General features: G+C 51.4%; 2 protein-coding genes across 4 annotated transcripts in view; one reads left to right on the top strand and one right to left on the bottom strand.

The window, feature by feature from the left end:
* The window catches only part of MESR3 (misexpression suppressor of ras 3), a 271,058-nt gene that overhangs the window by 34,259 nt on the left and 218,774 nt on the right, over positions 1–18,025 (bottom strand). The window lies entirely within an intron of this gene.
* LOC139050573 (uncharacterized) lies at positions 718–6,186 on the top strand. Its single transcript, XM_070527120.1, has 2 exons — positions 718–2,200; positions 5,985–6,186. Exons 1-2 carry the CDS (start codon positions 1,091–1,093, stop codon positions 6,114–6,116), a joined length of 1,242 nt encoding a protein of 413 aa, XP_070383221.1. The 5' UTR covers positions 718–1,090; the 3' UTR covers positions 6,117–6,186.

The raw sequence follows: 18,025 nt of genomic DNA, 5'->3' as shown, positions 1-18,025 counted from the left end.
TTTCACGCGAGCTATATAATAGTGAGAGAACTTCACAACCGCGTCGCCACGTATTTAGTTTATGCGCATTTTGCTCGCTTATATCAAGTTTCTATTCATGTGTTCAAGTGTAATTAACCAGCCAATTTCAATTTAGTATTATCTTCTTTTAGTGTGCCTTTCAGAAATGTACGGCTAGATATCAGTATATCGGCAGTATTGGAAGTAAGGCACATTCGGCCGTGCACAGTACACTCTCCACGGTTAAAGATAACACCCAACTAGAAATAAGGTCGCTATAGCTGTAACACTCCTACTTTACTGGAGAGAAGCACTGGATATGACCCCATCGAACGCAGAGTTACAGATAAAATTCTCAATCCTCTTGCCATACCTCAGATCATCGATGGCAGAATACTATGCCCGTGCGTCGATTGTGCAGACTTCGACAGGCGCACATATCGCAATCTATATAATGTCTTTTCTCATATATAGCAGTGCTACCATTTAAACACGCCGTCGCACGCCAACTGTCCTGTTCAGAGGCCCGTTGCCCACGAATTGTCACGTGTGCAGTTAAGGCAAGTTGTCCCGACCAGCTAACCTGTGTCGCTCTACTGACGCAAAGTTCCGTCTCATTCTTCAAACCTGTAAGGCTCAGTTCCACTACACACCTCGCTGTTAATGAGCCCGGGCGACACACGCAAGTTCCGCTCTGGAAACGGGAGAGTCGACCACAGCCACCCGAAGTGAGCGGACGTGCCGTCGGCGCTCTCCGGACCCCGAAATCTGCCCGAAGAGAGCGTACGTGCCGTCGGCGCGCACTCCGAACCGATCCGACGTGAGCTTTGGCCGTCGCCCCCTGCCCGGGCCTCCCGAGGCGCGAGCTTTGCCCGTCGCCCCCCGCCCGGGCCTCCCGAGGTGCCGTGCGCTGTGTGTGCCAGTCACCACGGAATACGCACGAATCCCCTCCGTTTGCGCCGCTGCCGACCGCTAAACCTACATCCGAACTTTTTTGGACCACATCGATGTCGGAAAGTCTGCTCCTGGCCAGCCGCCGCACTTGGTTTTGCCTCGCTAATCACTGGTAGCGCACCCACCCCCAACAGCCATGGAGGTGCAGGGCGAAGACCTCGACCCGACAACGTTCAGACCCAGTGAGTGGACCACGATACTCCGCGCGTACAAGGGAGGCAAACCAAGCCCGGAAACGCTGGTTGTGCCCCCTCATGCAGCCCCTGTTCGAGACAAGCCTGCCGCGCCCGCCGTCGGTGCTCCGGCCGACACTGCCCCTGCGACCTTCAAGCCGACATACCGTGCTCAACAACAACAGCTGCGCGTGACGCACGCAATCGCATTGCGAAGTAAGCAACTTGCTTCACTCCCTCCCGGCACTATAAGGGTAGTCTTCCGACCAAGAGGAGGCCTCGCTTTGAACGGAGCCATGGCGCAGCCACTCATGAAAGCTCTGCGAGTCACCGCCGCTGACCGGGACCTAGGAGAGTTTCACCTCCGGATTCACCCGACGAATAACACCTTCACGGTCGCTACACCTCTCGAGTCAACGGCCCTTCACCTCGTCCAACTCAAGGAAGTGGTCCTTCAAGAAACCAGTTACCCCATCGCCGCCTACATCGCACCGCCGCCCGCTGCTGCGCGCGGAGTCATCTCGCAAGCCTACTGGGCGGAAACACCCGAAGAGATGCTACAAGACCTCCAGACTCGCAACCCGGAAGCTGATATCATCGCAGCCCGCAGAATGGGTAGGACCCTCTCCATATTGATCACATTTGCGCATGGCCCAGTCCCTCACACCATACGCTACATGAGTGTAGTGCATAGATGCACGACGTACAAGGGAAGTCCAGACGCGTGCACAAACTGTCGTCGACCGGGCCACAGACACGACGTGTGCCCCCACCCCAAGAGTGGTCTCTGCCCGCGGTGCGGGGACAAGCATGAGCCGCAAGATGTTCCCTCCTGCATCCCGATCTGCATTCTCTGTGGGGGGCAGCACCTCACGGGCACCGGCTCGTGCAAGGCAAGAAATTCCGCCACCAAACGACATAGCCCACCGCCCCAGAAGTCGAAGTTCCCTACCAAGAAGGACTTTCCCCCGCTTAACACGACCCTCCCGTCTACCTCTACATGGGCTTCCAAGGTTGCCAAGACGAATATCATGACCTCCCAGGACTCGGACGTGAAGGCTCTGCGGGATGAGGTAAGGCAGCTCAAGGCAGCCCTCTCTACCTCCACCCCTGCTCTACCCCCCACTCCACCATCCCCATCTTCCTCATCCAACCCGTCCGACCAACCTCCTCAGAAAAAGAGGAGGCCTGATGAGAGCCCAGTCCAACCTATAGACCTGGAAGCCAAATTTCAGGACCTCGCCCAAAACCTAGAATCCAAGTTCACAGAGCGCATTACTGCGCAGGTCACTGCACAGTGCCAGACTATGATTGAAGCTACCATTACCGGTATAATAGATAGGGTCATATCTAGCATCATGGCCAAGGTTGAGGAGCGTTTAGCTAACCTTATATCTGGCCTCTCAGCGGCCTCTCCTCCCGCAGTCCCACCTTCTGCACTCCTCCTTCGCCCCGCCACCCTTCAACATGGCTCCTCCGAGGCGCCATAATTCCTTACAAATTATTCAATGGAATTGCAGGGGCTTTCGGCGAAAGCGCGACCCTCTGCAGCAGATTATCGCCAACTCGTTGTCCCCACCAGACATTATCGCTATCCAGGATGCCAACGTTTGCAGGCAACTGCCAGGATACGCTGTTATCCCTTCTGACTCCACTGATCTTCCTCGGGTGGTTACATACGTCTGTAACACCTTGCATTACGCGGAGCACGACGTTAGCTCCCCTATTGCTCACACCTTCATCGAAATTTTACCCCCCACCCCTGCACAATCTCCCCTGTTCATGCTTAACTGCTATCTTCTCCCACGACAGCCGATTCACCTACTTGTTCCACTCCTCAAATCCGTAACCCAAATGGCCGGATCAAACCCCCTACTGATTGCCGGTGACTTTAACTGCGCTCACGTGGACTGGGGCTATCGACGCACCAACCACAGAGGCACAGTTTTATACAATAATACGCTATTACTTCACCTGACCATCTTTAATGATTTTAGCCTACCTACGCGGGTTGGTAACAGTGTTACTGCCGATACTAGCCCAGACCTCACGCTTGGTAGAAACTTGGCTCACCTACAGTGGGAAAGAACGCAAGCCACACTAGGCAGCGACCACCACCTGATTCGCATAGCGGTGAACTATCGCCGACCTCAGCGCAAATTTACCGCTAGGCACACTAATTGGGATCAGCTCCGTAAATTTAGGCAAGCGCAGCCAGCACAGGGCCCCTTCGACCTAGACACCTGGACTACTCAGTTACAGAAAGACATTCGCCAACATACCCAAACGCTCGATACTACCCCAGATACCCCCGTTATCGACAGTAAGCTCGCCCACCTTCTTGAAGCTCAAGAGAACATAACGCGAAGGTGGAGAACTCAAAAGCACAACAGGAAACTAAAACTCAAACTCACCCAGCTTCAATCCCAAATAGAACACCATAGTGCCACTCTTTGCAAAGCTAACTGGGCTCAGGTTTGTGACGGCCTCCGAGGCAATCTCTCCACAACCCGCGCTTGGCACCTGTTACGCCATATGCTCGATCCCACGCAATCTAAAACACAGACGCGTCTTAGCATTCACCGCCTCACTCATAATCATCGGCAGGACACCGACGCCTTCCTCGCGCAGGTGAAACGCACCTATACCACCCCAGGTCCTCCTTGCAAACATCCCGAGTACACGGGCTCACCCCAACCACAGCTTGACGCTCCTATTACAGAATCTGAATTTCGTGCAGCCCTATTGAAATTGCGCAATACCACACCCGGGGAAGATCAAATTACGAATGCTGCCATCCGAAATCTTGATGATGCCTCCATATCTCACCTCGTTACCTACTTTAACGAGTGCTGGGAGGCAGGTACCCTCCCTGCCTCCTGGAAGCATGGAAAAATTATATTTATCCCAAAACCCCACAAGCCCATCACCCTCGAGAACATCCGCCCCATTTCTCTTACATCTTGTCTCGGCAAGACCTTTGAGCACATAATCCTCGCCCGACTGACAACGTACATGGAAGAAAATCACTTTTTCCCCCACAGTATGGTCGGCTTTCGCGCACATCTATCTGCGCAGGATGCCCTACTTCAAATTACGCACGATGTGCTTGATGATACCATCCCCCATCTTACTAAAGCCATCCTGGCGGTTGACCTCATTAAGGCATTTGACAGAATTCGACACGCCGCCATCTTACGGGAACTGCAGGAACTACAGGTAGGCCCTAAGACCTACAACTACGTTCGCGCCTTCCTCTCTGGCCGCACTGCCTCCTTGCACATTGATCAGCTCAGCACACCCTCTTATACGCTCGGTGAATTTGGAACCCCGCAAGGCGCGGTCCTCTCCCCCCTTTTATTTAACATTGCTCTCATCCCTTTAGCCCAGAAGCTCAATCTCATCCCACACCTAAAACATACTCTGTACGCTGATGATATTACCGCATGGACCACTCATGGCTCAGACGGGGAAATTGAGGAAACTCTACAATTAGCAGTCGACACGATCTCCGCTCACGTATCATCTATCGGACTCGAATGTTCCCCCTCTAAGTCCGCGCTCCTCCTAATTAGACCAAAATCTGCCGCCAACTCACCCATCCAAATCACTTTACAAGGATCCCCTATCCCCATCACTCCCACCCTGCGCATCCTTGGTCTCTACCTGCAGGATTCCGGGCGCAATGACCATACCCTTAAAACACTCAAGGCCTCCACGCAATCAGTGTTGCAGCTTCTACGCCGCGTATCTTCCCTGCACAAGGGTTTAGACGAAGCAGACAACATGAAAGTTGTTCATGCTTTTACGCTTAGCCGCATTCTGTACGCCACTCCATATCTCAAGCTGAACTGCACGGAAACCGAGCGCGTGAACGCCATGATCCGCCTTGCAACTAAGGCAGCCCTCAACCTGCCTCGCAGTACTAGCACAGCCAAACTCCTTGCACTAGGCATGCATAACACGCTTCCTGAACTAGTTGAGGCACACCTTCAGACGCAGTATTTAAGACTTGCCGCGAGCGCCACTGGCCGCCATATCCTCGCCTCCCTTCGCATCAACATACCCGCTAATCAGTCAACCCTTATGGCCATTCCTCGACACATTCATACACCCCTTGTAGTGAAACCCCTTCCTCGAAACGTCCATCCCCAATATCACATCTCTCGCCGCATAGCTCGCGCAAATGCCCTCCACAAGTATTACGGACAGGTCGAGAAAGCCATCTGGGTGGACGCCGCATGTACAACGCATGAAGCTGTAGCAGTTGCTTACAACCCAACCTTACCCCGACCCCTAACTCACCATCTTCCCTCGGGCTCTACACCTGAGGAAGCAGAGGAGACCGCCATCGCCTTAGCCCTTGCCCTTTCGGATGCTGAATACATCTTTAGCGATTCAAAGACTGCTTTGTCCAACTTTGCCAGAGGCAGAATTCACAACCCTGCCTGGAACTTGTTGAACATCCCCACCCAGAATTTACCACGTAGGGTTGAGCTCCGGTGGGTGCCGGCTCACTCTGGGAACCCCGGAAACGAGGCTGCCGATAAATTGGCCCGAGGTTTAATTTGCCGGGCTCAGGACAGCCTCGATCCGGGTTTCTCGAGGGAGCGGGTACACAGCTTTGCGGAGCTCACGCAAATACCCCGTTTGGACCGTCGGTCTTACCCTCCTCCCCACTCCTCCCTGACGCACTCCCAACAGATCCTCTGGAGACGCCTCCAGACCCGCTCTCTCCCATCCCCTCAGCTGCTATCCCACTACTGTGGCACCTCCCCTACATGCTCCCTATGCGGAGACCCTCACGCCACACTCTCCCACATCCTTTTTGGCTGCCCTGCCGATCCTCCCCCGCAGGGACAGCCCGCCATCTCAAGCTGGGAGGACTGGGAGGTACTGCTCTCGTCTACGGACCCGACATCGCAGGTTACTGCGGTGGCTCGGGCTGCCGACGTCATGAGCAAAAGGAGCATGAACGTTTCGACGTAGTGCGGGACCGTGCGGTGGTCCAGGGACCCAGAAGAGTCCAAACTCACATGCTATGAATAAAGTTTTTCTGTCTGTCTGTCTGGAAACGGCGAAGCCGATACCGCGTTGGAAAAAGTCTCGGTAAGAGGAGTGCGTCGAATCGCCCCGCGAATCGCGAAAACACAAACGCTGACGGCGTGATATCTGCGCACGTTCGCACCGCGTCGCAGCAGAGAGAGAGAGCGGCTTCGCTCGCCTCTTCGGCACGAATTTCGTTTCGTTTTTCCCCCTTTCTCAGAATCCTCTCTCCCTCGCCATTCCTCCTCGCTCGCTCTTCGCTTCAATGGCAGCCAAGTCTCATCGCGACCTTCGCACGAACAGCGACGATGGAAACCACCTCGCAGCGTGCTTCAACGGTCGCCCCCGTCATATACCGCGTTTGTTCGAACCTAACCCCAACCTTATTGTAACATCTATTTACACAAACGTATTTTGCCTTTCACTTCCACCGAAACGCGGCCGTCGCGGCCAGTAATCGCACCCGCGACCTCTAATACTCAGCAGCAGTATGCTATATATAATCGCCGATCTACCCCCGGACGGAGGTGAGTCGACAAAACTATTTCTTTTATGTATACATCCTACGATTTCTATTTGTCGGCTTAGATTCGAGTAAACAAGGCAGTCTCGCCGAGCCGTTGGCACACGACTCGCACGGCGGCGCGAAGCATGCCAAGAAAGATGGAAACAAAAACAAACCAGCAAGAACGTAGCCTGCTGTTTTGTTCTTTTTTTCCTCACTTACGCGTGCAGAAGGGCGAGACCACGCTGCGTCTGCGCTGGTACGTGCGCGCGAATAATAAGCCGCGACCATGCGCACGCACGAGGTCGAGTGTGCGCGCGTGGGCGCGAACTGCGCATGCGCAACGACTTCTTCCGGCGCGTAAGAGTCACGTGCGGCACGCGTCCCGTACGCAAGTCGTCTGCTGCGATAGGAATCGTTTCGCTTGAGCAAAAAAGAAAAGGAAAGGAAACCGCCTCAACTGTATTCGCAAACACGCGTGCATGTTATTCATAAAGGTGCCTCCTAGCATTACTAATTTTATGGGTACGTGGGCACGTGGTCTCGCGTTGTTCGGAACAGGCAGGCAGTGACGTACTCGCTGGGCTTTGAACGGCGAAGGCTCGTCGAATTTCGGTTGTAAAGCCACACCAACCGAAGGTTCGAGAAACACGCTGTAGAGCGAGACAAATTTCTCTTTCGGTCGACTGATGTCACATCTCCGAAAGGCAGCTCCAACGGCACCGGACCACAAGAAAGGAAAGTAAGGCAAAAGGTAACATTACGAATCGCGAGTTGACCCAATTATCGACTTAAATTCAAACACCAGGTCGAGGTGACCGCATAGGTCGTCTAAACATCGCGTAGTTTCAAAAAGACAAGCCCCAAATGAAACGCACGCAACTTGATGCGCAGATGTAGTCGCACGCGCCCTATCAACGAACGCTTCTATACAACGAAATTACCCGAATAACAAAAGCCTTCCGCACGCCCCGGAAGAATTTGTCTTTCGTGTATGTATTCTAATAACGTCTATGTATATATAGTGGACGAAGACGACGATTGGTCGAACGCTCCTCCATGCACCGTGTCAGTCGTCTACACTACATTTCCCCTCTTTCGCACTGTCCCATTTCCCTTCAACCTGCACTAACCAGTCCAATTCGGTAGAGCTTCTCCCTTGTATCTTCACTTTCCTAACTAAACTCTTTTTTTATGTAAAAAAAAGCCACGATGCGATTACGAGGTACGCTGTAATGAAAGACTCCGGATGAATTTTCGACCACCTGTGCTTGTCTCTAAGTGCACCTAAATCAAATACGAGAGCGTTTCTTTTTCTTTTTTTTTAAGTTCGCTCCAACCGAAATTCGGCCGGGATCGAGCTCGACGCCATACAGCCACTAAGCTGCCAAGGCGGGTAGAACAAGAACGATATTTCGTTCGATTGGCATCCGCTCCTTTTAAGCAATGTCGCCTATGTATCCGCATGCATTCATCCGCACATTCCGCTAATCTGTACCTCCTCTCTCTCCCTGTTATCTTTGTTTTCCCCCTTTCCCATTCCCCCGGTGTAGGGTAGCCAACCGGACGCTATTCTGGTTAACCTCCCTGCCTTCTACTTATCTCTTTCCTTCCTCCTGTAGATAACCGCGAATGCCCGGGTGTGACAACATACACAGCCCACGCGACATGTTGTTCAGCGGCAGAAATGCATCGCCGCCGAGCGTCGCGGACCGGGTGTGTCGCCGGCCGAAAAAACGAAAAAGAAGAAAAAGAAAAGCGATACGACGAGTTTCAAATTGAGTGCGTGTGAGTGTAGCTATGGCCGAATAATCGTCGCTTAGCTATATATATGGGGGCTCGCTGACGGGTCGAGTGCCGGGCGCAGGCAGCCGTAATGACGGCGATACCTTGACACGCATTCGCACTTCTCTTCCTCCCACCAGCCAGCGACGGCTGCGTGAAATTACCGTGCGAACCATAAGGTGCCCCGCACCCCCGCACCCCCCTCCCCACCCCCACCCCACGTATGTTCTCGAACTACCGCGCGTACGCGATGCAGGTCTATCCTTAGGAAATGGTACGACGCGAGAAAGCACTCGATCGGGCTGGCGAATTATGAGGCCAAGCGGTTTCGCGGCTGATAAATGCACGGCCGCAAGAAGGTGTCAAGGATGGGGAAAGTTCTTCGTCCACACCAGAAAAAAAGAAGGACGGTCGAGTGAAAAGCAAAGAAAGAAAAGAAAAGCCTCGCTCATTTAATTGGCGGATGCGCAAGAAATACGTTCGGGAATTTTCTGCAGGGAGTGACGTTTCGGCCCACGCTCTTCTGCTGCGCGGGCGCGTTCAACGGGGTCGGACCATTTGGGAAGAAAGGGAAAGGGGAGGGAGCGTCCCACGCGGTAAAAGTGAAACCAACCGCAGTCGGGTCAAACACGCCATCACCGCCGCGGCACAGCATGAACTCGCTTTCGCAAAGCCAACCAACGAGTCGACAACAAAGGCTACGTGCATACAGTTTTTTTATTTCTGATGCGCGGCGCCGAACATACACCGGCCGAACACGCCAGGGATAAAAGGTAGGCGACGGTGTAGTACACTCCCGATTGCCCGCCGAATTGAACGTTCCAAAACGGGATATAAATTTAGTGTTTTCAATATAATTTCCCACGTTGCGCCAAACAGCGGCAGTTCCGCTGCTGCGGTATAGTTTCGGTTTCCGACAATATAGTTTCGGATTCCGACAACAGGCCACGCTCGCTCGGAGGCTGCGCAGTTGTGCCTGCTAAGCACGAGGTTGTTGGTTCGATAACCGGCCGCGGCGATCGCATTTCATTGGAGGGGGTGAGGGGGAGGCAATGCCATAACATTCGTGTGCCGTGCTATGTGCACGTTAAAGAACACCGGGTGGTCAAAGTAGCGAAGATCAACCACCTTTACTTTCAACATCAGATGTACATAAAGGACATAACCTAGACGTACACAGCAAAAGAAAAAAACGCTGCGAAAGGGTTCGTTGAGCCTCGCCCCCACCCCCACCCTTTCCCCCGCCCCCTATTTAGGGCACCTGTTATTACATAACCCGAGAGTTTCGGGAGGTTACTTGTTTTTCTTCATTCCTCTCTGAAGTAAACGATGAACACAAGCCACATGTTCCATGCGTTTGTACGAACGTTTGCTCTCGTACAGCAGTATGTAAAATATTGAAGCGAGTACCTGGAACAAGCGCGGCCGAGCGCAAACACCGTCGACATTTGCCCACGAATACTGGCTCTAAGCGCCCGGTTGTCCCAACGATTAGCAAAGCAGTACGACTACAGCAATCAAAACTATATGCGACAGTCGATGCGCTTTCTCGCGTCGCTCAAGCGCTGAAGAGGCTGCGGCGATTCGTGCAGCTGGGCGCTAAATCACGGGACCGCTTCCGGACCACCCATAACGCGTGTTTAAGAAAAAAAAAACGCAAAGCGAAACCTCACAATACCGGCACGGCCGCTGGATATTTTCTTTAACCGGCGGCCGCGATACCGGTTTACCAACGCGCGTTAAAATGAACAGAGAGCTAACCCCTCTGTTGCAGCGCACCGCAAGGACGATTAAGTCCATCCGAGGCGCAGTGCGTTTTTTCGCAGAAGATCGGTTCGTGCGGGGGCCCAGGTGCCTGCGTGCTCCAAACTCCTCAGTCTTACAATAAAGTTTTTATGGTGATGATGATGATGAGGCGCGAGCGTGCGCCAAAATCATGACCAGGAGGAGCTCACCCTTATTCTTGAAAACAAGGTTATGGAATCAGCGCGTTTCTACTTGTGCGCTAGCCTATGACGCTAAAGGAGGTGGGGGGCAAGGGGGGGGGGAGAGAAAAAATTACAGGGTCTCTTAATATCTCTCCGAAGAGGCGAACGGCTAAAGTCTACTCTTCCTCTTCTTATCATTCGCCTCTTTCTCTTTACTTCTTCTCTTTACCCCTTTCCTTTCTCTTCTTTTAGTCATCACTGCTCACTACTAAGCATTCAGTTATTTGTAATCAATTGTAGTCATTACAAGCCGTCGTTAGACATGTTGGTCATATCGTAGTCATTAGTAGTCATAACAAGTCATTTCAGTCGTTAGTCATTAATGGTCATTACTAAGTATCTTAAGTAATTTGTAATCAATTGTGGTCATTACAAGCCCTCGTTGGACATGTTGGTCATTTCGCAGTCATTAGTATTCATTAGAAGTCATTAGAAGTCGTTGTTAGTAATTAGTAAACTCTACCAATCTATTATAACGTTATCATTCACTAACTGTCACTATCAATCATTTTTCATTCTTTAATCTGTCGTTAATCTGTCTCCATATGACGTGATGACGCTTCGGCGGACACTCCGGCGGTCAGGTCTGCTGACACAAACTGCACCATGAGCCTAGAAAGGCGATCGCCTTAAAAGAGTCTGTTACGGGAAAGGCAGAAAAGTCGGCCTGGAACGTAGTATTACTGTAGATTGTATGGCAGTGTAAAAAGTGGCACACACGAAAAATAGTTAACACTGACTGCGCGAGAAACCATGCGGAATGTCCCTGTTCGTCATTTCGTTTTTTTTTTTAAGTCTTACTGCGTTTTCCGCCTTTGCAGCGTCATGCTGCATACTGACATGTTATGCCAACTAGGTCCCGTCGAAGCACTTCTAAAAGAGATTAGTACTATATGCACAGGCCTGCTACTCAGAGGTTAACACGTAAGGTTGACAGGTTGACAAGTACGCAAGGACACTGCAACGAGCTATGGTACGAGGCACGACAGGCGTGAGGAAGACAGCGGTACGAGTTAAGACTTAAGAAATCTGTGTAGCTGATAACAGGAAGCCGACATCAACAGGAAGTACGGGAAAAAAATTAAAATTAAATTATGAGGTTATACGTGCCAAGACCACCGTTTGATTATGAGGCGCGCCGTAGTGGTGTGCCTCCGGCATGATTTGGACCACCGCGGGTTCGTTAACGTGCACCTAAATCCAAGTACATAGGCGTTTTCGCATTCGTCCCCCATTGGAATGTGGCCGCCACGGCCGGGATTCGATCCCGCGACCTCGTGCTTAGCAGCCCAATACCATAGCCACAGAGCAACCACGGCGGGGTAAGGAGGACTCGGCCACAACTCACGCAACACGTAGACCAGGTGAGGGTTATAACAATGTAACAGAATGTAATTAGAGTAATCAGGGGTCACAGAGAGAGCGTCCACAGAAGGGGAGCACCCGTCTAAGACAACAGAAGACCGAATGGTGCAGCTGGTAACAGGAAACATACGTGCATATAGGCCTTCGTCCTATACGTTGGCCTTAAAGATATGGTGGAGATGAATCTCGCATGCTCACTCTGTCCTGTTTGCTCATTCTCTCGGCTCTTCACAAACATCAAGAAATCGCAGCGCCGCTTTCGACCAGCTCTGCACGAGTTGCACACTATAGATATACCCGGCGTGGCGCCGATTACAAGCGGTAAGCCACAAAGTGGATTGAGCGGCGCTTCCCCAACTACTAACGCTAAAGGATGTCCCCAGCCCTGGCCCTCTCCAATCTATTATAGCATTTGCATCTGCTTATAAGCGTGCTCAAAGGGTCACGCCATATGCAGATAACAGCATCGCACGACGTCCTCCACTACCACCATAATGGAGCAGTTCCGGGGGGGCTGCCCGCCAGAGTGTAGACCGCATATATCCGTCTACTAATACCTTTAACATGCAGATGAGGCCAGCAGCGGGGTCCACTCGAAAACAGAGAGAGAGGGAGCGTTCAAAAAGCCGATCTGCTCGCTTATTCTAATGGAAATGAGAGCAGCCCTCGGTGAAGAAACTATCTGGGGTGCCGCGCAGGGGTTTTAATTGGCATCCACGGGATAAGCATTTCATCACAAGTTATGGCCGCCGGACTTGTCGAGAGTTGGAGAGGTAGGCGGAAAAAACACGAGCACGTTGCACGCCATCGCGTTTTGTCGATATAAATGGCGGGGGTTGGTATACGCGCACGTAAGCAAATGGGCAGGTTGCGGAGTGAACGTTGTGCGACGTTTATTCGGTTATATAAGACATCGAAAATGTCACTTTCTCCTATAATCGATTGGCATATATGAACGAACAGAAATAATGCCCTAGAGAAAACGAAGCACGCAGGCAAGCAATCACACACACACACACGTTTGACGAGGATTTAGCGTTGATGCGCTTCATCCAACGGCCAATGCAGTTTATAAAGCGCTTGATACAAGATGTGCGCATAAATTCGCAGCCGAACAAGCTCCAATTGAAAAGACGCCGGAGTATCCAATAAATAAAAACATAGGAGAAAGCGTTGCAAACAAGTAATGTGCTACTTGCGGCGAGAGCAGCTTTCACCTTGACCTCGTCCATTTGTTGGATACGGGCCAATCGACATCTGATGAAGACAAGTTCTGAAGAACGCTACGCACAACAGCACTCGCGTGCATAGATTTAGCTGCGACACAAAGAACATCAGTTATTTCGGATAACATCGATTGCGGCGCCCCTCTTGGAGATTTGGCGCACAGAAGCCTGTCGTATATCGAAGTCTATGTCTCGCTGCGCCTGTGGCGATACCAGCGAGCGGTTACACTGTAAAATAATTTACACCCTAAATGTGAAAAAGGGTGTAAATGTGTCTAACTCACACCCTTAGGGTGTCCATTATATAGATAACACCTTAGGGTGTGAGTTATAGACACATTTATACCCGTTTTCACTTTTTAGGGTGTAAATTATTTTACAGTGTACCGCCTATTGGCAGTAAAGAGTCGCATCCCGTTTGAAAGCATCGCAATAGCGGTTTCGATACAATAGCGGCCAGGCCAAACGGAGAGACAGAAGGGAGAGAAAAGCAAAGGACATCTCCAGCCGGCTGTACCTATATAAGCAATCGACGCGGGCTGCTGTTTATAAACAGCGTCATATTGCACGATGTTGTCAAATTTCCGCCAACTCGACGCTTCGAACCAATACTAGAGAAGTATCTGTTTCGTGAGCCAGTCAGAATTGACGGGATGACAAATTTGACGGTGGGGCGAAATCTGAGAGCCCAGAAAAGCACCCACGCGCTCCAGCGTGGCAGCTTGCAAACCTGCGACTAAAGGCGATACGAAGGGCAAAAGAACCGCCACAAAAATCGGGGCAACTGGGAGTACTTACTACGAGGATCTTCGCAACGCGGGAAGCGTCATCGAGTGATCATTAACACTTATTCGCGAGGTAGTTAAGCCGAGTACCAAACGACCAGCGAGAAAGAAGGCGTGGTATGCAACGCTATAAGAGGAGGCACCTTGGCGCGCGTCAATGACCATTGCGAAACGCGGGCATGAGAGGCCTGTGTGTTAACCTTTAATAAGAAGGAACAACGCCGCCTGGGAACCGGTTAGCTCGAGGAGGGGGTAGCGACATGGAAGCGGCGCCCATGGTCCGCTAGTAACAGCGCTTTGCTTCGCGGAGAGAGTGTCGGCTGGCGCAGGATTACCGAGGAGAGGGAGAAGGGGTCGAGAGTCCTGGTTACGGCCGATGTGGCGTGCGATGATCTGCATATTATGTGGGCCACTGCCATCCCATCCGCTCGAGCCGAGCGCACAGCAAGGAGACCGTGACGCACCCATGCACCGCAGCAGGACCCCGGCCTCCGTCCCGTCCAAGCTTTGCCGATGCTGGACGTTCGAAAAGGCCGGCATGCATGAAGGAGCGCTCGCGAACGAAAAGCTCGAGCCATAAGCTGCAGGCAGTAGCGAAATCCCGCTTATAAGTTGCGTCTTCGGAGGTTTACCATATGAACTACACAGAAGCATGCTGCTTCCATGTAGTTGAGATGGTAAACCTCCGAAGACGCAACTTATAAACGGGATTTCGCTACTCCCTGCAGCTTATCCTTCTATGTAGTTCAGATGGTAAACCTCCAAAGACGCAACTTATAGGCGGCATTTCGCTACTGCTTGCAGCTTATGGCTCGAATACTGCAGCATCCCTTTCACACTGAGGCACGTGGAAAAGGTGGTAGCGAACATAAATAGTTCCGACGGCGGCCTGATTAGCTTTAAAGCTCGACCACCATGACGCCAGTTTAACAGGCCCGCGACTGTAAGTGTGCTCTAGGCACGGACGAATAACGTAGGCTTCAAGTTTGTATCTCAACTGTCGTTTTCCATTTCAATCAATGTTCCAGATAAACTTAACTGAAAAGGGGGCTAGAAATACGGCAGTTCGGGCCCTCGCGCTCTTAATCAAACGGGGCTGCTTGGTGTGGACAAGATTTTAACGCCCACGAAGCTCGCATTTTCAGGACAATTTCACTGACTGACCAGCGCCTGAAGTGCAAGCACGAGTTTGAGATGGCATTTCGCTCCGTACGAGGGGCCGCTCAGTCAAGCGATTGATTATAAAATGTTCATGCAACGAGTCTACAAAGGCGTGCTGCAAAACAAAGGCGCGCTGCAATTCACAGAGCAATTGAGAGAGCCTTGCGCAATTCATAGAGTTGAGGAGAAACCAACCACTAGCTCACCGGCTGCTGAATGCTGCGCGCAAGAGCTTCGCGGTATATGCATGCTTCGGTATATCGAGAAGGCCAAAATGCAAAATAATATAAAAACAAAAAATAGAACAATCCGTACCGTTCAAGGTTGTCTTGTGAAGGAAGAATAGGCGATACACATGGCGCAACAACGCGGCTTCCAGTCACAAGACAAGCTCTGAGCCGCTACAGGAGTTGCATAACAGGCAGCGTCCCTCCTCCTCTATATCGGGAGGTGAGCGGCTCGCAGACGGCGCTCGCAGACGGCGGTGTTTTCGTCTGCTTCGAGTACATCACGTGGTGTCAGCCTAAGCTCGCACCGCACCTTGCAAAGTCAAGCGCGTGCTCTTCTGCAGCCAAGCGCTTTCGCTGTTCACGCAACGCGGATCCACCCCTCCTATTCAAGGGGCGTGCAGGTCACGACAGGTGCCGTGACCCGAACGCGCCGCCCAGATATCTAAGCGCGCCCTCCAGAAGAAACATCTACTCTCGTCTGCTCGCTTTCCGAACAGACGTTCGGAGCTGCAGACGACCTGTAGTGGGATCGCCTCACCGGACGGACGGGTTGTTTTATCGGCAAAGGAAACGTATAACCACAAGGTTCGGTGGTAGAAGAAACAAAAACCCCTTGTTGCTTGTTCTTTCGCTGTCCATTGAGATTCTCGCTGATCATTTTTCAGGCGGCAACGAAAAAGCTAAATTGCAGCGACGAGAACGCGATATACTAAAGTGATGTAAGAGGGACTAGAACTGCAATCTCAATGGTGCTGAACGCCACGAAGTGTTTAGCAACACTCAGCATTCTTGCTGCGTTTCTTATTGATCGACAGTCGGCTAAACCCGGCAGTGTGTTTGTCGGACCTTGGAGATTCTTTTGCATTACTTGGGCATAAGTCCACAGTGCGCTAGATTTTCACCCAATAATACCCAACGTATCAAGTGTGATACAGAGTTTGATCCCTCAAAATTCTGTTTGAAGCACGACAAGCCTAACACGACTGGTTTGGAAACTTCTGCGGTGATAATCAATTGGATGCAAGATTATTATGCAAAAGAGTTCAATAGAAAAAAAGCTAGCCCATCACAAGTACATGCTGGAACTTACATGAAGCGATGATTAAGGAAAGCGCTTAATTAAATGCTTTACAACGGTGATGCGTACATTTTTGTTTGCTTTCATCCTATGCAACGTGTAATTTCATGGAATGTTTGTTTACCCACAACAAAGGTCCCAACTTCACTGCAATGTTTTTTTTTTTCTCTCAGCTTTATTCGCTGCATCGTTCATGAGCCATGCCATAAGGCAACCTCCGAATCAGGTGGATGCATAATGCCAGGTGCATGCGAAACGATGCCACAAGGAAGACGCCGATGTATACGCAGCATGCTTGTCAAAGGAAGAATGGTGATTACAGGCGTGTGCACAGAAAAAATACATCACGTATCAAGCAACCTTTACGGATACTGTACATCTTGCGTCACAGTGGGACATACCCATTCTGGGGGAATGGCCAAGAACGGGCATATTCCCAGCGGCACACGCAACATTGCTAACTGAAAGAAAACAAAGCATACGAAAGAATCCTTTAAATATCCTTCAGCATTCCAATAACAGATTCGCGGGCATTGGTTTTGCCTGTGCGCACATATATGTCCAGGTTCTTATGCAAGAAGCTATCTGTTTCTTACACAGAACAGAGGTGCGCATACTTTGTCAGCATAAAAGGGTTACATAAGCCACTTCGCGGGTACTTTCGTATAACCTTTGCAAATATATATTCAAAAGCACATCCACCGAGATGGGGACCGACCCAACAGGCAGTGGCGCCAAACCCAAGAAAGTAGGCAAAAAAGAAAGGAAGGAAAGCTTTGTTTTAAAAGTTGACGTTGAAGTTCACCTCAAGGTCGCCTTAATTAGTGAGTGAGTTAAAGCTGAGGCCGAAGTCCACTTAACGAGATGAGAAATTCGAGAGGTCGACCTCGGCGTTTACGAAGGCGTGCGTACCGAGGAATGACAGCAGCCGTAGACACGCAGACGACAATCAGAAAGAAGTTTGCGACCTCCTCGCCATAACAGACACTGAACATTAAGTCGAAGCAATACTACAGCGTACCCAGTTTCCACTCTTAGAGGGAATACCGTGATGAGAGTTTCTCACATTGCTGGCGATGTAGGTGCAAGTGCCGACTGAAGTTACGTTAATGCACCGTACATGTATGCAGAAAGGTACCAGCGCCACCAAGCGCAAGTCATCCGCTCCAGAGCTGGGTAGTTCCACCCTTGCTAGAGCGAGAAATTCACGCGTGCTCAGAAGTCACGCGCTCCATTAAACATTGTGCCACACTATGTAGTTTGCATAACAAGTAACTCCCGAAGCGATAATGAGCCAGCCCACTCCACTTCCTGCAGCGGAGACCTGTCCCGAAACCCAAATGCAGACGACACAAAGCGAGAAAACAAGCAGACGAGCGCTGTACGGGAAGCCGGAGACACGCAGACGGCGCCTGTCTCCAGCAGACGACAGCGAATCGTGCTACTTGTATAGCGACCAGTTGCGCAAGTTCAGTTCTTCGCGCGGCATGGCCTGCGGCACAGCAACCAGCTTCGACGCGATGCCAAGCATGAACCGAGTTGGTCTTCCTTCGATGTAGCGGATAACCAATGGCTACGGTGCTGCCATCGGCACCCCTCGCATACGACAGGCAAGCGTGAGTTCGCTCGCTGTGCAGGCGCGTGTAATTTCGTAACGGGAAGCTATACGACCCACGAAGCCACGCGTCGTGGCGCGAGAATTGACGCGATGTGGACACGACAGGCGCCT

This window comes from Dermacentor albipictus, chromosome 10 (assembly GCF_038994185.2).
Source record: "Dermacentor albipictus isolate Rhodes 1998 colony chromosome 10, USDA_Dalb.pri_finalv2, whole genome shotgun sequence".
NCBI classification, from domain to species: domain Eukaryota; kingdom Metazoa; phylum Arthropoda; class Arachnida; order Ixodida; family Ixodidae; genus Dermacentor; species Dermacentor albipictus.
Note: the sequence above shows the minus strand (reverse complement) of the source record. Positions and strands in the feature narration are given on the sequence as shown.